At 49.9% G+C, this 23,155-nt stretch overlaps 1 protein-coding gene and 1 non-coding gene across 2 annotated transcripts in view; one reads left to right on the top strand and one right to left on the bottom strand.

The window, feature by feature from the left end:
- Positions 1–9,133: 9,133 nt before the first annotated feature.
- The window catches only part of Soga1 (suppressor of glucose, autophagy associated 1), an 89,064-nt gene continuing 75,042 nt past the window's right edge, over positions 9,134–23,155 (bottom strand). Inside the window, exons 12-15 of the mRNA XM_045155966.1 lie at positions 21,672–21,743; positions 19,717–19,787; positions 17,276–18,626; positions 9,134–11,840 (exon numbers count right to left, since the gene is read on the bottom strand). Coding sequence (XP_045011901.1) covers positions 11,694–11,840; positions 17,276–18,626; positions 19,717–19,787; positions 21,672–21,743 — 1,641 coding nt within the window. The 3' untranslated portion in view covers positions 9,134–11,693. The remainder of the gene's footprint in view (positions 11,841–17,275; positions 18,627–19,716; positions 19,788–21,671; positions 21,744–23,155) is intronic.
- LOC123463220 lies at positions 16,233–16,369 on the top strand. The gene has a single exon (XR_006638811.1). It is a non-coding gene; the product is annotated as a small nucleolar RNA SNORA2/SNORA34 family (small nucleolar RNA).

A 23,155-nucleotide genomic window follows, 5' to 3' on the forward strand; every position in this document is an offset into this window, starting at 1 on the left:
CATTGTGAGGACACATGGTTCTCCATACATTGAGAAACAGCCTCTTGCTAACAGCCAGCCATGATTTGTCATGTGAATTTGTCAATTTGCAAATGGACCTTGCGGCCCTAGCAGGGCATTCAAAAACCTGTACCCTGGCTGAGGCTATAGCCCAGTGGTAGAGCTTGCCTACCAAACATAGGGCCATGGATTTGATCCTCAGCAAACATGCATGCGCACACATGCAAACGTGCAAATACCTGCAGCTTAATTAACATCTGACTGCAGTCTGCAGAGACCCTGGATGAGAACTGCTCAGTTCCCAAATGTCTGACCCACAGTGTCAGTGGGATATCACAGATGTTTGGGGTTCTTCCCTCTCCCCACAGCAGGTTGTTTAGAGTCTGTTATAGTATATCTTGGCTTTATTTTTCAGCTCAAAAAAAAAAAAAAATTGCGGGGGGAGGCTAAGAGTGGTTGAGGCGCTTGCCTACAAAACCAAAGGACCTAGGTTCGATTCCCCAGGACTCACATATGCACAGAGTGGTGCATGCAACTGGAGTTTGTTTGCATTGGCTAGAGGCCCTGGAGCACCCGATCGCTCTTGCTATATATCTAGCTGCCTCTTTCTCTCTCAAATAAATAAATAAAAATTAGGGCTGGAGGAATGGCTTAATAGTTAAGGCACTTGCCTGTGAAGCCTAAGGACCCAGGTTTGAGTCTAGAGTACCCATGTAAGCCAGATGCACAGGGTGGCACATGCGTCTGGAGATCATTTGCAGTGGCTGGAGGCCCTGACGTGCCCATTCTATCTGACTCTTTCTCAAGTAAATAAAATGTTTTTTTTTTTTTTCTTAATGTTATGTGTGTGAATGAGGGTGTGTACATGCCATGATGCCTGTTTGAAGATCAGAGGACTACTTGGGGTATTGGCCCTGACCCTCTACCTGTCTGAGTTAGGGTGTCTTTCATTGCTGAGTAGGTAGGCCCATGACCTTCCTGGGGTTCCCCGGTCTCTGCCTCCCATCAGGCCACAGGCACAGTCCCTGGGATTACAGACATGCATGATTGCATCAGCACTGGGTTCTGGGGATCCAAACTCAGGTTGCCACGCTTGCATTGCAAGTGCTTTTACCCAGCGAGCATTTCCCGCACCTATTTTTCTCCTAGAGTGCTGTGCATTCCCTAGATGCCCTTCACACTTCCTTGGAGGTCCCAGCAATCAGTAGCTAGAACACCTGGTGGTCCCTCCTAGGTGACACCCAACCAGCCAGGGCCTCTTGGCTTTCCCTTGTCCCCAGGCAACCACAGGTGGGGTGGAGTCAGGCTTCAAATCTGCTGAGGCTCCACCCACCCCACCAGGGAAATCAGAGCAGGCAGAGTCCAAGGCAACAGTTCATAGGACATACTTTATTTCCAATCTACAACCATTAAAAACGCTTTGTAAGTGTACACTGTACAGTTCTTCTCGTGTCTGAAATAAGACACAAGGCAGGGAGAGCTGGTGGACTGCACGACGGTCCTAGCACCCAATCTGTCCTGGGAAGGAGCCTTTGAAGACAGAAGTGAGGAGGAGGAGAGACTAGTGGAAGGGAGAAGAGCGGACAGTTGGCCCAAGGATGCCCTTAGTCCCTTCCCTCCTGAGGGGTCCTCCAGGGCCCACGACTGCAGGACCCTCACCAGGAAACCAAGCTGAGCAGGAAGGGATGTCACAGTATTGGCCGGGTAAGGAAGGGAGCCGGGGTGATGAGGAAGGGCAGTTTCCGGCTCTCTTCCCCAGGCGCTGGGTTTGGAGCTGTATCTTGTTTACTTTTTTGGCACTGTGTACAAGGTCTCCCTGGGGTTGGGAGGACGACAAGGAGGCGGGGGAGGGGAGCTGGGGGATGTGGATTTGTGGCATTGAGTTACTTCCCGTTTGAAGAGAGAGAGGCCATCTGGCTATGTGAGGATCCCACAGGGACAAATGAATAGGGTCCTTTGCCTCCCAGGACTCTCACCCTCCCTTACCTAACGTGACCACCTGTGCAGCCTTTTCTAAAACCCAGACCCGTGGGAGCGGTGAGATGGGTTAGGATAGAGCCAGGGGTGAAAGAGGCAAGCGACAGATCCTCTGGGCCCTGAAGCTTCTAGGAAGAGGAGACATCAGAGGGTTTCTGATTTATTTTTAGGAAGAGGGGCCTCCAATCTTGGTTCAGGTAAGGTGGTGTTAAGCTGCACTCACCACTAGCCCAGACCAGCAGGTAGCACACTTGCATACATCAGATTGACCTGAAAGCTCTTTCAAGCCCTAACCTGCTGGGCAGAAGCCTTAACACGGTCTCAGGTGGAGCCAACAATCTGCACTTCGACCAGCTTCTGTGATGTACTCCTGCTGCTGGGACAGGTGGATGTCCCCAGTCACCTTGGCAACCTGGTACTGCTAGGCAGGCCATGCTGGCAAGGCCCAGACCTACATAGAGGCACCAAGGGAGCAGGAAAGCTGAAGGGAATGGTGGTGTGGTGGGTGAGCGGCCCTGCTGTGTGAAGAAGTAAACTAAGGCACAGAGATCAATGGCAGAGCCAAGAGAGGAGCCAGCATGCCAGGACTATGTTTTCCAGTGGGGCTGTAAGACCCAAACCATGAAGGATGATTGGAGCCCGTATGGTCATCCTATTGCTCATGAGGGGACTATAAAACTGGAGGGCCAGAGATGTTAAGAGGCCTAGTCTTGGGGTGGTCTTCCAGACTGTCAGCAGAGGTCCCCCTTCAGAGTAATGTGGGTGGCCTCAGATGGAATGTGACAAGGCAGCCAGACCCTGACTGCCCTGACCCTTTGGAGGTTCAGAGGAAACCAAAACTCCTTTCCTGGGGGTTGAGAGCACAAGCTGGTGAAGGGCAGAAGGGGGAAGCAGGACCAATGGCAGAGACAAAGGGAAGAGGAGGTCTCCAGAAGTGTACGGAGGGGAGCACATGCAGGCTAAGCAGTTAAACTAGAGCTCTGAGCAGGGACTGTGGCTCAACACCATGTCCTCAGTCACCTTTGGATCTTGGGCCTGTGGGTTCTGGCAATTGCAAACCCTGTTGGATCAGGAGGGTGGGGTATAGGTTCCACCAGGACCTGCTGTTCTGTTCTGGAGGGGGTGAGGCCCAGGGGAAAACAGAAGAGATGGTCAGACAGATGACACAAGACCAGAGAAGGGAAGAGAAGAGCCAGGGGTGGGTGGAGCAGAGGAAGCCTCAAAGGTGAAAACCAAGTCCATGGCCACTACACAATCCCCGTGGAGGCTGTGGACACAAGGGTGTGGTGAGAGATTGTTCTTCTGGATGAACCCAGGGTTGCTAGAGCCAGATGAGCGTAGGAATGACTGGCAGGCCTGGTGGTCCATGACGTGCTGGGGAAAGGGGACACACTGGTGTGAAACACAAAACAAAACAAAAGACAAGCCAGGACACCATCAGATCGCAAAGCAAAGCCCGGAGTTGAGAGTCAGACATGGCACTTCCCTGACTGCATGGTAATGTGAGCCTGGTGGGTTGGGAGGAGGTTGTGGAAGTTATAGAAAAATTCACAGGAGGGAGGAGTGCTGGGGAGGATGATATGAGAGGTAAGCCCAGGGCCCAGAGGAAAAAACCTGGCCCTAGGCCAGGGCCATTCCATCTGCTGGCAGGAACCTGCTAAGGAGAAGTGGAGACAAGAGGAAGGTCAGCTGCAGAGGATGATAAAGGAGAGGATGGTGGTGGTGGTGGGGTGCGGGGAAGCAAACAGAGCCCACAGTCAGGAAGGGGCTCAACCAAGACCCCAGAAAGGCAAGGGCATGTCTCATTCACCATGGAGCACAGAACCTGCTGACAGCTGGGAGGCCTGGGACTTGGTCTCAGCTATAGTCTGGTTTGCTGGAGGCCTTGGGCAAGCTGCTTGCGTCACTGGGCCTGATCCCTCACGTAACACACGAGGAGGCGAACACAAAGGACAAAGCAGGATTCCACCCACAGGAGGTGGAACAGGGACTGGGAACTCGAAACTATTTCCTACAACAGGCCAGTTCACAGGGGAACAAAGTAGAACAGAGGTTACCAAGGCTTGAGGTGGATGGATGGGAGTTCCTATTTAGGGGGTGCAGGGTTTCAGTTTGGGATAAAAATGTTCTGGAGCTAGATAGATAGTAGTGGTTACACAACATTGTGGATGCACTTAAAAGCCACTTATTAGGCATGACATACAAACCTGAAATCTAGCACTCAGGAGGTAGAGGCAGGAGGACCAACAATTCAAGGTTATCCTTGGCTATGTAGTGAATTTGAGGCAAGCTGGGCTACATGCAATTCTGTCTCAAACAACAATAATAAATTTTAAAAGCCATTTAGGGGCTGGGAATGTAGTTTAGTAGTAGAGTTCTTGGCCAGCATGTACTGGGCTATCTGATCCCCAGAACTGCAAAAGAAAGTAAAGGAGATAATTAAAATGGTTACTACAGCAAATTTTATCACAATTTAAAAAAAACGAGGATCGCCGTGCGTTCAAGGCCACCCTCAGACTACACAGTGAATTCTAGATCAGCCTGAGCTAGAGTGAAAACCTAACTCAAAAATCCAATAATAATAATAATAACAACAACAACGTGGGCTGAAGAGATGGCTTAGCAGTTAAGGTACTTGCCTACAAAGCCTAAAGACCCAGTACCCATGTAAGCCAGATGCACAGGGTGGTGCATGTGTCTGGAGTTTGTCTGCAGTGACTAGAGGCCCTAGCACACAACCTTTCTATCTGCCCTCTCTCTCAAATAAATAAATAAATAAATAAAATATTTTTTTTAAATGTGAGCCAGTTGGTGGTGGTCCTTTGAAGACCAATGGGTGAGTGTGACCCCCAGGTCTAGAGCACAGTGAGTATGGTCTGACTACTCAACAGTTGTATGGAACCTCAGCGTTTCCAAGGAGACTCACAGGCACGGTACTGTATTTGGTCCTCACCACAGCCATTGTCAGAGAGGATTTGATGCCCAGTTTGGCTGGAGAAACTGAGGTATAGACTAGGGATATGATACGGCCAGGGCCATTTAAGCTGGTGGCAATTAATCACTTTATAAATAAATTACTTTATAAATAGTCACCTGGGAAGCAACCCTGCAGGTCAACAGGTTGACCTGTTAAGACACCAACCAGCTCGATGGTCTTTGAAGGAAGGATACAAGCTACAAAGAAGTTCACTTCTAAGCCAGGCATGGTGGTGCACACCTTTAATCCCAGCACTTGGGAGGCAGAGGTAGGAGGATCGCCATGAGTTCAAGTTCAGCCTGAGCTAGAGTAAGACTCTACCTCAAAAAAAAAAAAAAAAAAAAAAAAAAGGCTGGAGAGATGGCCTGTGAAGCCAAAGGACCCCGGTTCGAGGCTCGGTTCCCCAGGTCCCATGTTAGCCAGATGCACAAGGGGGCGCACGTGTCTGGAGTTTGCTTGCAGAGGCTGGAAGTCCTGGCGCGCCCATTCTCTCTCTCTCCCTCTATCTGTCTTTCTCTCTGTGTCTGTCGCTCTCACATAAATAAAAATTAAAAAGAAAAGTTTACTTCTTAGGAGAGACATACTTGCTCCACATGATTGACTGATGAAGGTAAACAGTTCTGATGTGCTTCTCTTCCTACAATGGCAAATAGGAAGAGGCTGGTTATGATATAAGAAGGCAGAAGCAGGGCTGGAGAGATGACTTAGTGGTTAGGGTGCTTGCCTGCGAAACCTAAGGACCTATGTTTGACTCCTCAGATCCCATGTAAGTCGGACGTACAAAGTGACACATGCTCAAGGTCACGCATGCGCACAAGGTGGCACATGCTTATGGAGTTCAACTGCAGTGGCTGGAGGCCCTGGCATGCCAATTCTCTCTCATCAAAAGATAAATAAAAAATGTTAAACCCCACCAAAAAAACACAGAAGAAGAAGGCAGAAGCAGGAAGACTGTCACATGTTTGAGACTAACCCAGCCTGCACAGCAAGTGCCAAGCCACTCAGGACAACACAGAAAATCTGGGTTTTTAAAAAAATAAAAAAGGAACCGGGTGTGGTGGAGCATACCTCTAATCCCAGCACTCTGGAGGGGAACACATCCCTGATACTGAAAACTTAAAACAGGGGTAGTCATGAGTCCTGGGGATGTAATATCTGCTGATGTCTGGAAAAAATGTACATACTATGCTTATCAAACTGCCCAGTAAGCACTTCTCTTAATATTCATACCCCTATATTAATGCTACTCTCACTTTGGGTAGAGAATCTTCTCTTTTCAGATGGCAGTGACCTTGGGATGACTCAGAAGGTATCATAGTGCTGGAAAGAAGTGACTGGAGTACTGAGTAACATCTCAATCACACCTTCCAAGGCTCAGGGTCTAATGTGGAAGAGGTGGCAGAAAGAATGTAAGAGCCAAAGGAAGGGTAGGACTCCTTACAAAGTGCTCATCCAGACACAAAATAGCCTGGATATCCATGACCTCACAGTGCCTGACACTACCTACACAAGACCATCATAAGAGGAGGAAAAGATCATGATATCAAGATAAAAGAGAGACTGATTGAGATGGGGAGGGGATATAATGGAGAATGGAGTTTCAAAGGGAAAAGGGGGGGGAGGGAGAGAGGGTATTATCATGGGATATTTTTTATAATTATGGAAAATGTTAATAAAAACTGAGAAAAAATAAATAAATACATAAATATCCCATTTAAAAAAATTAAAATAAAAAAATAAAAAAGCACACCTTTAATCCCAGCACTCTGGAGGCAGAGGTAGGAAGATCACCATGAGTTTGATGCGACCTTGAGACTACATAGTGAATTCCAGGTCAGCTTCAGCTAGAGTGAGAGCCTACCTTGAAAAAACAAAAAAGAAATGGGTAAAATTTAAATTGAACAATTATGAGAAATACAGCAGATAAATTTGGAAAGCAAATCATCTTGCTTTTTCTTTCAGTGCTGGGTGTGTAACCGAGGGGCTCACACATGCTCCCCAAGTTCTCTGCTACTGAGTAATATCCCCAGCTCTCATCTAGCTTTTTGACTTCCTAGTTTTTTGCTTTTTTCTGTTTTAGTTTTGGTTTTGGTTTTCTAAGGTAGTGTCCCACCCTAGCTCAGGCTGACCTGGAATCCACTATGTAGTGTTGCAAGGGTGGCCTCAAATTCAGGGCAATCCTCTTACCTCTTTGTCTTCTGAGTGCTGGGATTAAAGGCGTGAGCCACCATAGCTGGCTTTTTAAAAAATATTTTATTTTTATTTATTTGACAGAGAGAAAGAGGGAGAAAAAGAGGGAGAGAGAGAGAATGGGCACGCCAGGGCTCCAGCCACTGCAAATGAATTCCAGACATGCACACCCCCTTGTGCATTTCGTTAACATGGGTCCTAGGAAATTGAACCTGGGTCCTTTGGCTTTGCAGATAAATGCCTTAAGTGCTAAGCCATCCCCTCAAGCCCCCCCCCCCCTTTTTTAACTTTTAAAAGACAGAATCTTATCAAATTGCCCAGACTGATCTTGAACTCACTCTATAGCCCAAGCAGGCCTTGAACTTGTGACCTTCTGGCTTCAAGCTCCTCAGAAGCTCCAAGTGATTTTCAAATGTAATTTGATTAAACACAAAATGACCCAAATTGATTATCTGGGATGCTCTTTGGAAATCCTCAGGGTAATTTTCACAAGGCAGAGCTTGACTGAGGGCCACATTCTCAGATGGCCTTATGGTCAGGGCTGCGGACATGAATGTTATGGCTAATGAGTCTTGGACTCTCCCAAGGAGCTGATTAAACATGCATTCTTGATCCAGAAGGCTGCACTGGGGCCTAGGAATCTGCATTTTGAATGTGAACATTCTCTTAGAGGTTCAGAATCAAAGCATGCCCAGAGCACCCTGTGGGAACATGCAGGTGCAGAGATCTGTGTGGTGTCTGTCTAGGTTTGGCAGTGGCATGCTCAGGGTGTCCTGCACCTAGTCAGTGCTCCAGTGGACAGCGGGGCAGAGTGAAGCTGGGGGATCCAGTAGGCATGCGTCCTCATCCAAATGTGGCGACTTTCTGTTGAGATCTGCACCTCAGTTTTCTCAACTGCATCATGCGAGCATCAAGGCCTGTTCCGCCCAAGCTACTGCCCAGAGGTGAGACCTAAAGGAGATGGGGCAGGGAAGTGACCTCTGAATTGTCCAGGGCTCTGGGTAGAACATACAGGAGATCATTATTATTTCTAGCGAGGAGGTACTGGGAGCTAGGTTGGTAAATATGGAAGGCGTTTATGCTGGAAAGATGGGGAGACAATGAAGAGGCGGGGCGATAAATTCACGAAAGGTGCATGGGAGGGGCAAAGTGGAGCAAGACCAGCATCAGGGCACAAAGAGTCAAGCTTCTGAGTGGTCAGCTTTGTCACCTGGGGGCCAGTTGGCAGAAGAATGTGCCTAGGGAGGCCAAGGGATAGAGCCCACTACTTTTGTGTTTTCCTTTGTTTTGTTTTGCGGCAGGGTATCACTCTAGCCCAGCTTGGCCTGGGCACTCACTCTGTAGACAAGGCTGGCCTCAAATTCATGAGATCCTCCTAGCTCAGTTTCCCAAGTGCTGGGATTATAGGCATGGGCCACTATGCCAAGCTGAGCCTACTTAAAGCTCCTGAGTAGCAAGATCTCTTGAAGGGCAGCCTTTGGCAGGGAGAGGGCTGGCAGGGCACTGGGAACTGGACTGTCTTTAATCTAGTCCTTGGAGCCACAGGAGCATGAAAGTGCTGGTTTTCATTTCAAAACTAGTCACCATGGCTTCGAAGACAGTCTCGTTTGGGAAGAGGTCAGACACAGAAAATGGGAAGTCACCTGGTTCAGGTTCAGTCATGGAACTGGTCCCTCATGTCCCCAACCAAATGGTGCCAATCCCACAGACCCAAGTGAGACAGTCTATAGAGGATTGGGATCCCAGGGCTCCTTGGTTGAAGAGAGAAAGGAGATGGAGAATAGGAGGGGAAAGGCTGGGGGAGGAGGAGAGGGGGGCTAGGAGAAAAAAGTGGAGGGGAGTAGGAAGGGGATGAATAAGAAGGAGGGTCGTGTTCCTTCCTGGGACTCCAGGCCAACAGGGGGCGCACCCCTCTGGGAGCCAGGCAGTTCTCTGCTTTGGGAATGTTACCAAGACGTAAAAGGCATTTGAAGAAACAAACTTAAGAAATTACATTCCAAAAGAGTAGGGAGTTTTTACAAACTAACCCTCCCACCCCCCAAAAAAGAAAACACAACCAGTTACCAAGTAAAACGCTAAAAATCAAACCAAAGCAATATTTACACTTAACATTTTCAACCCCATCGAGCCCCAGGTCCAGAGGCTTCTGTAGAACGGTTGACAGGTGACCTCGCACAGTGGCACGCAAGAAGTGGAACCTGAGACCTCACTGAAAACTAAGACCTGGCGAGGTGTGGGAGCCAGGTGTCAAAACGAGGAAAACGCACACGACAACCCCAGATGGAGATATGATGGTAAGGCTTTGCAGGCCCTGGGGTTCAGGTCTACGGGGACTTCTCCCCAAAGCCAAGAGCACAGCCTCCCTGGCCCACGGTGGCCCTGGGAGGTGGCAGAAGGCCTCTGGTGGCTTGTGGCCTGGTGTGAATCCCCTCAGCTGGAGATAACCATAGAGGGGCCCCTGACCTCTTGGGTGGGAGCCGCGACATCATGGATGCAATGGGCGCGCGGTCGACTGGCTTGAAGGCTCTGCTCATGTTAAGTCACCGGGGCACGAGGAAGTGGCTGGTGGGATGGACATGACCCACAGTAGTATGGGGCTGAATGAAGGGCTTTGGGTAACTGGTCCAGCATCCTTGAAAGAAAGGGTGGGCAGGGAACCCGCAGGTGGAAGAACGGAGGTGCCTCCCAAGACATGGGCAAACGAGCAATGCCTTTGGCTCTTGGCCTTTCTGATGGGGCATCTGCACATACGCCAGTCCTTCCTGGATGTAAGTCCAGTTCCCAGCCAGTGACGAGAGGGCTGTACGCTGTGTGTACAACTGAAACGGGTTCATTGGCACCAACGGGAGAGGCCTGCAAGCCCCCTCCCAGCACTGTGGCGAGCCACACTGCAATCACGGCGCGGCTCTGGAGGCTCCAGGTCCCGGGAGCGTGGGAAGGGCAGGCAGTGGAGCTGGGGGAGGGGAAAAGCCAGGAGCGGCCGTAAGGCTAAGAGACAGGCTGGTGAACGGGCTGGCAGACTGGTAGACTCTCTCAGGTCCGTGTGCAAAGCTGCAATAGACAACATTCTCAAAGTCCATCCTGTTTTCCTGTGAATTCTCATTTGGGTAACTCGGAGGGGGGGTGGTTGCTGCGCTCCTAACAGAGCAGCAGTCATCCATGTTTGGACTCAAGAGAGGAGGAGTTAAGATGAGAAGGGTCATGGAGGATGTTTGGGGAGCGGTGACATCAGTCTGGCCTGTCACCCTGTCCGAAGCATTCACAGTCTGACCTCTGGAGGTCGGGCCAAGTACCGGATGCTGAGTAAAACATAGTGCTCTGAGGCTGAATGGTCAGTGGTATTGGGGAGCAACCTTAAGGACCCCAGCTCTGCTGAGGGGCCCTTCCAAGTGACCAGGAGACCCAAGCCCGGTGTTGAACTGCCGCATTCACATGGGGGACCCCATGCCTTTCTATGATGTTAGGAGCCCCACACTGTCCCAGTGGTAAAAATACATGTCTCATCCTCTAATAAATTATCTTAGGACCTTTGGGGTAAATTAAATTATTAAAATAAACTACCTTAAATACTTATAATATGAAAAATTCAAATAAACAATCTAGGCAAGAAATGTGTTTCCCGGCCCTCGTCTTGGGCTGTGTCCTGGGACATTGGCCTGTTGGCATTCTCCCTGGCCTCAAAGGGAGCACTTTTGGGCTCCACCAGCTGCAGGATGTAAACACAGGGGGGCTATAGTGCCCCTCCCCGGTGCCAGGAAAAGAGGCCCCAGGGATCAAGGCATGGCATGTTGGCATTTTTCTGTGCATCAGGTCTTGAAATGGACTCAGTTACCGATTTTTGTTTTCATAGAGTCTCCTGGCAAGGGAGGCAGTTCCTACAGCTCCCAACCCCAGGTCCTACACACTCCTGCCTGTTCCTGTTCCCCAGCTCTTGCTGCGTCTGGGCACGAGCAGGGGGATCCAGAGCTCCAGGACTCTAAGCAGAGCCTGGCTGCTGCCCTATCATATCCCCTAGAGGCCCAGCAACCAGAGTGGCAGGGCTGCGGGGAGGAGGTAGGGAAAGAGGCGCTGGTGAGGCCGCCCAGCCCAGCTCTGCCAAGAGCTCCAAGCTGGGCCCTGAGCAAAACCCCGTCTTCTCGGTGACATCTCCTCCCTGGAGAAGGGATGCGTGCTCAGTAGGACGCATCTATGTAAGCCCAGGTCCCAGGGCCTGGCCGGAGCCTCTTCTCCTGGGCACTTCCAAGAAGTGGATGTAGGTAAAGCCAGGTCTCCCTGGGGACCCAGAGCCAGCTCCTGATGGAGCTCACAGGGTGCCTCCGAGGCCCAGTCCTGGTCACCCAGTCTTGGTCTTTCTCCTGCTCATTGCCTTTACTCGGAAGTCAGGGGTCACCACCTAGCAGTCGGTGGGAGACCCTGCTTTACCTTGATGCAAAAGCTCCTCTCTGGCAATAATAGCTGCTGTCCCTCTGGGTGCAGCAAGGCAGAGGACGCAGCCCCTCACTTCATCTCTAGAGGCTGGGCTGAGGCAGGGGCTCGGTTGCTCTGTGACTCACTGTGGGGCGGCCCTCTCCTCCGCGCCCCAGCCGGACTCGGAAGGGTGCAGCCTGCACTTGGAAGGAGAGTGGCGGATGGCACTGCGTGGTGGCCGGGCAAAACAGGAGGCGAGAGACTGGGCGCTACAGTCACAAACAGCATCCTGGGAAGAGGGAGGAAAGAGGTCAGGAGCAGTCGGAGGCACTGGCTGCCCCCACGCTGGTGGCCAAACAAGCAGGGCACTGGGACTGAGCCATGCTTCACACCACTTTCCCAAGGTCCGTAGACCTTCTATAGACCAATTTTTATTTTTATCATTTTTTTCCTCCCATTAGGGCAGTAATGGATGTTCATTTAATATGGACTGAAAGATACAGAGAAGATAGTGATACCACACATCAAAGATAATCTCTCAGCTGGGTGGCACATGCCTTTACCCAGCACTCGGGAGACAGAGGTAGGAGGAAGATCACTGTGAGTTCAAGGCTAGCCTGAGACTACATAGTAAATTCCAGGTCAGCCTAGGCTAGAGAGATACCCTACCTTGAAAAACCAAAAACAACAACAACAACAACAAAAAAAAAAAAAACCCTCTCTCAACATCACATACGTACAGACATTTAACATGACCTCTTTTTTTTTTTTTTTTTTTTTTTTGTGAGGTAGGGTCTCCCTCTAGCTCAGGCTGACCTGAAATTCACTGTGGAGTGTCAGGGCGGCTTCAAACTCACAGCAATCCTCCTACCTCTGCCTCCCAAGTGCTGGGATTAAAGGCGTGCGCCACCACGCCTGGCTTATGACCTCATCTCTTACAGATGCAAAATAAGAACCTTTTTCTTCCACTATAAATATTGTCCATCTTTTTCAATGGTCCTATAATATTCTAATGGATGATTGTTGTTGTTGTTATTATTATTTTAAGGTAGCATCTTACTCTAGCCCAGTTTGACCTGGAATTCACTATGTAGTCTCAGGATGGCCTTGAATTTACAGCAATCCTATCTTTGCCTCTAGAGTGCTGAGATTAAAGGTGTGCATCACCATACCCAGCTTTAAATTTATTTTTATTTTCTTTTTCATGTAGAGTCTTAACTCTATCCCAGGCTGACCTAGAATTCACTATGTAGTTTCAGGGTGGCCTCAAACTCACAGTGATCTTCCTCCTACCTTGGCCTCCCAAGGGCTGGAAGTAAAGGTATGTGCCACCACACCTGGCTTAAATTTATTTTTTAAATATTTTATTTTTATTTATTTATTAGAGAGAAAATGGGCACGGCCGGGCTTCTAGCCACTACAAACAAACTCCAGATGCATGCGCCACCATGTGTATCTGGCTTACGTGGGTTCTGGGGAGTTGAACCTGAGTCATTAGGCTTCAGAGACAAGTGCCTTAACTGCTAAACTATCTCTTCAGTTCCTCCTGCTCACCAATTCACTTTCTTAAAGCAAATTTGCAGTGCTGGGGATGGGAACCAGCACCTTGAACAAACTAAGCAGGGGTTCCTCCTTGTACTACATCTGGCAAACCCAATTTACTTTCTGCTTTTTTATCTGAGATGGGGTCTCACTATGTAACCCCAAGCTGCCCTTGAAGTCAGCAACCCAGGCTGGCCTTGACTCTTGATCTTTCTGCCTCAGCTTCCAAAGTGCCAGGATCACAGGCATGGGTGACCACATCCCCTTATGTAATGCTAGGATTCCTCATTCACTTTTTGTGTATTGACGTAGTTTCTATTTTTAGTTTTTACTATTACTAAAACATAGAAGTGGTTAAAAGTACTGTTGTCAACTTGATTGGTCAGCTTTTCTCTCCTTCTATCTCTATCTCTGGATCCCTCAGTGCTAGGCCTGAACCTGGAGCCTTGTCCATTATAGGCTAATACTCTACTACTAAGCTATACCCCAACCTGGACAACCTCTTTTGAAAGATTTGACAGGGGCCTAGGGAAATGGCTCAGCATTTAAGGCACTTGCCTGTCAAGTCTGACAGCCCAGGTTCAATTCCCCGGTACCCACATAAAGCCAGATGCTCAAAGTGGTACATATGTCTGGAGTTCAGTTGCAGTAGCAAGAGGCCCTGATACACCCATTCCCAGCCCCTCTCAAATGAACAAGCAAAACTATCTAATAATACTTATCAAACAACTTTTAAAAAATTTACGTTCTTTTGTTTCATTTTTAAAAATATTTATTTATTTATTTGAGAGAGGGAAAGAGGCAGAGAGAGAGAGAATGGGGACGCCAGGGCTTCCAGTCACTGCAAACAAACTCCAGATGCATGCGCCACCTTGTGCATCTAGCTTATGTGGGTACTGGGAAATCGAACCGAGGTCATTTAGCTTTGTAGGCAAGCGCATTAACCACTAAGCAATTTCTCCAGCCTTTGTTTTGATTTTTGAGGTATGGTCTCACTGTAGTCCTAGGCTGGCCTTGAACTCACAGTGATCCTCCTCCCTCTGCCTCCTGAGTGCTGGGATGAGTGCTTGCTGCCTTACCTGGCCTAAAAGTTTATATTCTTTTACTCTATAATCCCAGGTCTGCAATTCAAATTTAAGGAAATAATCTAAAAAGTACAAAACTGTTTTTGCACCATAAAGTTCACCACACATTGTTGGGCTGGAGAGATGGCTTAGTAAAGGGCATGCCTGCAAAGCCTAAGGACCCAGGTATGATTCTCTAAGTCCTGTGTAAGCCAGATGCACAAGGGGGGGGGCACATGCGTCTAGAGTTTGTTTGCAATGGATAGAGGCCCTGGTGCACCCATTCTCCCTTTCCCCCTCTCTCTCTAATAAATAAAATAAAATAAAAAGTTCACCACACATTTTTTATAATAGAAAAAATAAACACCTAGATATTACCCAAACCTATAATAGGGCAGCGGAACTTTTGGGTCAATCATAGCTCATCCTGCATTCTCTGTGCTCCCACACACTGAGTCCACAGCAGACCACACGGGACCACCCATGGCCCCAGCTAACTACAATGAGGTGGAACAACAAAACTTGAACCAATCAGAATTTCTTTCTCCTGAAAATGTGGAATTGGGACAGCGGGATTTGAGTCAGTTTTGTTAGGTACTTAAATGTCAGATGTTATAAAACCACAGCTAGAGCAGCTTACCTGGTCCTTGTGCACATGTAAAAGAAAGAAAGAGCAGGAGGGAGAAAGGCAGAGGGAGAAAAAGAAAAGGAGTGACTATAGGAATCGGGCGTGGTGGCGCACGCCTTTAATCCCAGAACTTGGGAGGCAGAGGTAGGAGGATTGCTATGAGTTCGAGGCTACATAGTAAGACTACATAGTGAATTCCAGGTCATCCTTGAAAAACTGGAAAAAAAAAAAAAAAAGGAGTGACTATAGGAGAAAAGGAAGCTCAAGAGAGAGGAGGAGGAGACATTGCAGAGGCCTTCAAGCCCTGTTCTTGGGTTCTGTAAGACCTTCCACCATCCTGCAGAGACCTTTCCTTCCCCTTCTGCAGTACTCCTTTACTAACATTCAAATACTCCCTATCATATCAGAATTAATGGCAGGATTGGGGTATGTGGCATTTTCGGAGATTTTCAGAGATATTTGGTGAGTGCTCAGGTGTGAAGTCTTGACAAGCTGAGAGAAGAGGCAGGTACATAAAGGCCCCTTTGGTCCCTCCCACCACAGGGAGCTTTTACATTGACTCCTCAATAACACTCTGCTTGTCTTCCCTTTAAAAAATAGAGAAATTGGGCCGGGCGTGGTGGTGCATGCCTTTAATCCCAGCACTTGGGAGGAGAGGTAGGAGGATAACCATGAGTTCGAGGCCACCTTGAGACTACATAGTGAATTCCAGGTCAGCCTGGGCTAGAGTGAGACCCTACCTTGAAAAACCAAAAACAAACAAACAAAAAAATAGAGAAATTGTGCTGGGTGTGGTAGTGCACACTTTTAATCCCAGAACTCAGGAGGCAGAGGGCAGAGGTAGGAGGATCACCATGATTGGAGGCTACCCTAAGACTAAATAGTAAATTCCAGGTCAGCCTGAGCTAGAGCAAGACTACCTGGAGAAAAAAAAAAAAAAAAAAAAAGAAGAAAGAAACAATGAAAAATAGAAAAACTGGCCAGGCATGGTGGCTCATGCCTTTAATCCCAGCACTAGGGAGGCAGAGGTAGGAGGATTACTATGAGTTTGAGGCTAGCCCTGAGATTGCATATTAAGTATTTTATTATTTATTTATTTGACAGAGAAAGAGGGAGAGAGAGAGAGAAAGAGAGAGAGAGAGAGAGAGAATGGGTACACCAGGGCCTTCAGCCACTGCAAACGAACTCCAGGCATGTGTACCCCCTTGTGCATCTGGCTAATGTGGGTCCTGGGGAATTTAACCTGAGTTCTTTGGCTTTGTAGGCAAACGCCTTAACCGCTAAGCCATCACTCCAGCCTGAGATTACATATTGAATTCCAGGTCAGCCTGAGCTAGAACAAGACCCCCACCTCAAGAAACCAAAAGGCAAGAAAATAAATAAATAAATAAATAAATAAACAACAAAAAGCAAAACAAAACAAAAAAAATTAAAATAACCAGCTTTCTTGGCCCTGAATCAAGGCCAGCAGTTTGCTGAAGCTGCTGGTTTCAAACAGGAGCCTAAAGAAATGTCTCTCTATGGTCTGTTAGCCATTTCAGAAATTTGGAAATGTGATGGTCAATTCATTAGAAAGAAACACTGGACGGGGGGGGTGGTGGAAATAACCACCTTTCTGGGAATTGTCAGTGGAGCTCTGATTTGCAGCTTTTGCCAACTCTTCTGGAGCTGTTCTCACGACAGTGATCTTAAGTTACCCACACCACATTATTAAACACAGAATCTCACAACCAGCTCACACAAGCCCGACAAGCTGCTCGGCACACTGACTGGGGGTGAGATAAGAGTAGGCACACCCCATCCTGGATCAGCACAAGAGCTTCTGAAACACACGAACATATTCCTAGAGTTTAAAAACCAAAGCCAGCCATGGTGATGCATGCCTTTAATCCTAGCCCTTGGAAGGTAGAGGTAGGAGGACTGCTGCTTTGAGCCCATCCTAAGACTACAGAGTGAATTCCAGGTCAGCCTGGGCTAGAGTGAGACCCTACCTCATAAAAAACAAAAACAAAACAAAACAAAAAACCAGAAGAGTGGCTGCGATGCAGCTCAGTATGTACAGTGCTTGTATCAAGCACCAGATAAACCAAGTGTGGTGTGTAGACCTGTGATCTCGGTACTTGGGAAGTGGAGGCAAGAGGATCAGAAGTTCAAGGTCATCTTAAAAAAAAAAAAATGAACGGAGCTGGAGAGATGGCTTAGTGGTTAAGCGCTTGCCTGTGAAGCCTAAGGACCCCAGTTCGAGGCTCAGTTCCCCAGGTCCCATGTTAGCCAGATGCACAAGGGGCGCACGCGTCTGCAGTTTGTTTGTAGTGGCTGGAGGCCCTGGAGCACCCATTCTCTCTCTCTCTCTGCCTCCTTCTGTCTGTTGCTCTCAAATAAATAAAAATAAAAACAAAACAAAATAAACCAACAAAAACCACCCAAAACCAGAAGAGTTTGACCTCTGAGTCAATCCCTCCCTCCCAGAAGAGCAAAGTCCATCCATACCTCACTGGGAAGAACAAAGGCTCCATCTCCATCCCGGAGGACACCGTCCTTTCCCACCTGGGACAGCATAGTGGGCCTGGCCTCCTCACTGCTGCTCGGCTTGGCTGCCTTCTTGTTCAGGATCCGGGCTACGCTTTCAGGCTGATGGTAGCTGGCAGGGGAGAGAGGCTCTGGCTTCTTGGAGCTCTCCTCTCCTGCCGTGGCGGTGGGGCTCGGGGCCCGACCGCACACGTTTCGGAAGAACTCCTGTACGATGCCGTACTTGGGAGGCTCCGGCTTGGCCCGGGCTTCGGACATACCCAGTTTCCAGACAGACTCTGTGCTCCCTGAGTGCTCCACCACACTGAAGAGGCTAGAGAGCCCATCATTGATGTTCCTCAGCACGGGGCTGTCCCGCGTGGTAGTGGAGCGGGCCCAGGCCGAGCCGTTCTGCTTGCCCTGGTGCAGGTTCCACAGGCTGCGGTCCTTGGTGCTGTCAAGCTTGGACACCGATCGCCTCTGGAGCTTGGGCGAGCCGTACTTGGGCGAGCAGCACGGCCGCTCAATGCGGGAATGGACCTTGTCGAGGGAGGAGGAGATCTGCTTGCTGCGCACGGACATGAGCGATGAGCTGCGGGGTGACCAGCTCTTGCTGTGGAGGCTGCTGCGGGGCAGGTCGGTCTGCAGGCCCACGCTGACCATGCGGGTGGTCTGTGTGCCCACACTGGCCAGACCCACCGTCTGGCTAGACGTACTTTTCACCTTCCTCTCCAGTGAGCCCGAGCGCATGGCTTGCCGCACGCAGTTGGTGATCTCCTTCATGTCGTCACTCATGTTGCCTGACATCTCGAAGCCGTGCAGGGCCGCGGGGAAGGCAGCACCGGCTGCCGAGGCGCTCCCCCCGGACCCCGCATCCAGGCGCTGCCGGGAGAAGTTGCAGAGCCACCGGCCGTAGGAGCTCTCGGCCAGCCCGTCGGCCTCGGCCGACTCTTTGGGCTTGGCCGTGGTGAAGAGGAAGCCAGGCTCGATGAGGATCTTGCCCTCCTTGTCATGAACCACAGGGACGCCCAGGCGCCGGGCCACTGGCGGGCTGTAGTAGACTCGGATGCCTGTCTTGTCGGGGGCCGTGTAGCTGCGCTGCATCTGCCTCCCTGCGGGTTCCTGGCAGGCCAGGGCGCCCAGGCGGTTGCAGTCCTGGGGTGAAAGCCCAGGCTTTTCCTTGCTGTCTTTCTCAGGCTCCACTGCCTCGGTGGTCACAAAGGTAAAGGCAGGGCCGCTGGGCAGCTTCTTGCCCCGGGCATCTCCACCGGCAAGGTAGGGGGAACAGTCAAGCAAACTTTCAAACTCAGACATGGAGGAAACAGATTTGGTCCTGCGCAGAGCAGAAGAGGAAAGTGGGATGAGTAGGAAGTGACACACCCTGAGCACGCTCTGCTCCACCGCCCTGGTGCATGCCTTGCCCATCTCCTGTAGACAACCTTGTTGGAGCCACTGCACCCAGTCTCTGCACCCCATACACACTCAAGCGGCAGGCTCTGAACGCCTGCAGGAGGCTCTGGAACCACACTTGGTCCCCATATGGAGGGTTGATACATCCAATGAGTGGAATCTGGTAAGCACTCAGACTCCTCTTCCTTTGGGTGGGGTAGCTCGGATGGGCTTAGCTTCACAGATTCCTCAGCAAGTGCCAACTGTTCACCAAGTGACCCAATGCTACTCTGGAGCCCTCCCCCCCCACACACACACACATACACACAGGCACTGAAACTTCTCTGGCCTGCTACCTTCCCTTCTCTGTCTCCCTCCAGGGTACTTCTTACTGTCCTCTCCCAAAGAAACCGTGTGTACTAAGTCCTTGTGGCTTGAAGGCATGTGGAAGCCACTGCATGTAACTGGCCACTCGATAGCTCCAGGGAGCAATTCAGATTATCCCATTAAAGGGGGAGAGGGACTGTCCAAAGCCTCTATATTAGAGATGTCAGAGCTGGATCTGAAGCCTGGCTGTGGCCCTAGTGACCCCTCTATCACTGACCCCCTGGTTTCCAGGGTGCTCTGCACTGTCTTTCACTCTTTTCGTGGAGGTCCTAACGGTGGACACATGGTCCTTACAGTCTTGAGGGTCCCTGGGGCTGGGCTCAGTGGACACTGCTCAAGAATGGATAGATGTCCATCATGAACTGACTCCATAGACAGGGGAAGAGAATCACTCAAAGGAGCTGACCAGCTTCATAATCCCACTGAACACCCCATTTTCCATGCCCCAAATCAAGCAAGTGCTCATTAGGGTATAGGCTGCAATCCCCAGGACACCATGCTTTCCAGTTCCTCCGTGACTAGCGTTCCACAGAAAAGCTATCTGGACACTCTCCCAACTCTGATGAGGTGCTGGGATGGACACATGGGGCAGGGGAGAGAGGAGAGGCAAAGGGGGCGCGCCGGGGCCAGGGGCGGGGCTCAAGCACCTCTTTAAGCCAGTTCCCCCAAGCTCAGCTTCAGAAACAGCTTCCTTGTTGTGGAGCTTCTCGCTTCGTGTCTGCCGGGGAAGAGACAGGAAGGGTCAGTTCTGGCCACCACAGCACTAAGGGAATGTGACAGCAAACCAGTACAGGGGCAAGAGGTATGGATGATGTCAGCATCCGTCTAGAAAGCCTGTTTGTCAGTTTTTAGACCATACTTTTTTTTTTTTTTTTTTTTTTGGCTTTTCAAGGTAGGGTTTCACGCTAGCCCAGGCTGACCTGGAACTCACTATGTAGTCTCAGGGTGGCCTCGAACTCACAGTGATCCTCCTACCTCTGCCTCCCAAGTGCTGGGATTAAAGGTATGAACCACTGTGCCCAGCCATACTTCTTTTTAAAAAAATATATTTTATTTATTTATTTGAGAGACAGAGGCAGGTAGACAGACAGACACACAAAGACACACACACAGAATGGGCTCACCAGGGCTTCCAGCCCCTGCAAACGAATTCCAGATGCATGTGCCACCTTGTGCATCTGGCTTACATGGGTCCTGGGGAACCAAACCTGGGTCCTTAGGCTTCGTAGGCAAGTACCTTCATGGCTAAGCCACCTCTCCAGCCCATACTTTTAACTCCCCCACCACAGGGGTATGACCCAGGCTGGGTCACTTGGAATACCAAGAGGGGCCGGGGAAAGAGGAACCGCTGAGAACTTATTCCAAATATGGGGGCAGCACTGAGCACCCCATGACTAGCTGTTCAGTTGGTAGTGAGAGCAGTGACTGGGCAGCTCCTGCACCAGGCTTTCCCACACTGGCTCTAGGGCACAGATAACCCAAGACCCATGGGTTATCAGACCCACCCTCTGAGTCCCTGCTCCCCCACCTACTGTGGCCTCAGTTCCCCAGAATGGGAATTTTCTGTTTGCAATTCCATCTCCTGAGTGACATGCCACTTCCTCGGGGTTGACGCAAAGGGCCTGCACACACCACCTGGTTACTCAGCACTGTGCTCTACGAACGACATGTGCGGGCTTCTTTAGTGTGACCTTACTGTCCTCACACTCAGGGCTGGGACGGAACAGGAAATTTGCCTCCCATTCACCAGTGAGGCAGCTGGGCCTAGACATGCACAGTGATTGACCCAAGATCACACAGCTATTTAGAGCCTGCCTGCCACAAAAGAACAGCTGAGACAGGACTTGAGAGATGGCTTACCGGTTAAGATGATTGCCTGTGAAGCCTAAAAACTCAAGTTTGATTCTCCAGGTCCCATGTAAGCCAGACACAGGGACGCAAGCATGCAAGGTCGCACATGTGCATAAGGGGGTGCACATGTCTGGAGTTCAACTGCAGTGGCCGTAGGCCCTGGCGCATGCCAATTTTCTCTCTTTCTTTCTTCCACTCCCCCATTTTTTTTAAAAAAAGCAGTCTGTTGGGCTTGCCTCACAAACATTAAAAAAAAAAAAAAGAATAGGAGCTGGAGAGAGGGCTTAGCAGCTAATGTGCTTGCCTGTGAAGCCTAAGGACCCATGTTTGACTCTCCAGATCCTACATAAGCCAGACGCACAAAGGTAAGTGTAAGGTCACATGTGCCCACTAGGTGGTGCAAGCATCTGGAGTTCAATTGCAGTGGCTAAGGCCCTAGTGTGCCAATTCTGTCTCCCTCTCTCTCTGTCATGAAAGAAAGAGAGAAAAGAATTTTTAAAGGAACAGTTGAAACCAACAGGCCTGGGTTTCTCCCAGGCAAGGAAGAATACCCCTGGCAGAGGACCCTTTCTAAACTCCAAAGTGTGGGCAGAACCCCAGAGCTGAGACCCCGAGGCTGAGAAGATCAAGATGGGAGGACTGTGTGGCCTGTGGGACAGGATTTGCATTCTCCTGTCCTGTTCCTCATAAGCAAGGAACTTTCTAGCATAGCTAGGAGCCAAGAGGACATGAGTGGCATGGGCGACCTCACCTCTTTCCAGCTGGTGTCCTGCTTTTCCAGGTCTGAGTGCTTCAGGACCCATGGCTCAGCAGCCTTCTGGAGCTAAATGAGGTAAAGGGGGTGTGTCAGTGAGGGCACAGATGGTGGGTGGCATCCCTCAGAGCAGGGCTACTCCCCAGGATCCACTCTGCAGCCCAGGGGACCCATCTCATAGTACAGGAACCACTTCTTAGTGGGTATCAGCTCTGAGCCACTGAACAGTAGATCTGGAATACAAGTAGGGCAGCCCGAGGACAGCCAAGTCCCACCAGAGACCCTGGTGTCATCACTAATGGAGCCAGCAGCACTCCTTCTATGGAGTCCTGAGGTGCCCTTGGACTCACACCCCTCCTTGGAGCTCCATCACCTCTCTGCGCACCTTAGTGCATTTAATCCTGACAGCAGCCACAGGCATAGGTGTGACTGTGGTGGTTTCCATGTAGCAGGTGAGAGAATCAAGAGGCCAGAGGAAGGAACTGACCCAAGGTTGAGCAGCTGAACAAGGAGCAATGTCAGGCGCTCCCCGCTCCAGGATTACTTCAGGCAACTGCGATCCCCTCACTGCTGATGGGAGGCAATGGTGGGATTTACTATATTTTCAGGGTGGCCTCGAACTCATGGTGATCCTCCTACCTCTGCCTCTTGAGTGCTGGCATTAAAGGTGTGCACCACCATACCCGGCTGGCTTTTAACTTAAAAAAAATACTTTATTATATTTTATTTGCTTGAGAGAGAGAGAGAGAGAGAAAGGCAGATAGAGATAAAGAGAATGGGCATGCCAGGGTCTCCAGCCACTGCAAACCAACTCCAGATGCATGCGCCACCTTTGTGCAGCTGGCTTATGTGGGTTCTGGGGAATCGAACCTGGGTCCTTTGGCTTTGCAGGCAAATGCCTTAACTGCTAAGCTGTCTCTAAAGCACCCCCCCCCACACACACACACTGGCTTTCTTCTAATGGGGTCTAGAGTCTAGGGTCAGGTACTCAGGTACTTATGTTTGCACAGCAAGTGCTTCACTACTGAATCATTTCCTAGCCCTCAACTTCTCTCCTCCCCTCCCCTCTCCTCTCTTAGACAAGGTCTTGCTTTGTAGCCCAGGCTGTGTGTGTATGTGTGTGTGTGTGCGCGCATGCGCACGCTTTTTCAAGATAGGGTCTCATTCTAGCCCAGGCTGACCTGGAGTTCACTATGTAGTCTCAGGGTGGCCTCAAACTCAAAGTGATCCTCCTACCTCTGCTTCCTGAGGTATGAGCCACTACACCCAGCTCCAGGCTGTTTTCTGAACTCAATTCTCCCAAGTCCTAGGACTAAAGTCATGCACCACCCCTCCACTCTTAGCTTGAATTCCTCATCTCTTTATAGCTGACTTGCACACAGGTCGCCTTGGTGTGCTCAGAGCTTTTCCAGTGTCAGCACTAGAAGTCTTGTGTCCCACCCCCAAAAAATCTCCCAGTTTTGAAAAATCAAGGACGCATT

Source organism: Jaculus jaculus, chromosome 8, assembly GCF_020740685.1.
Source record: "Jaculus jaculus isolate mJacJac1 chromosome 8, mJacJac1.mat.Y.cur, whole genome shotgun sequence".
Taxonomy (NCBI): Eukaryota; Metazoa; Chordata; class Mammalia; order Rodentia; family Dipodidae; genus Jaculus; species Jaculus jaculus.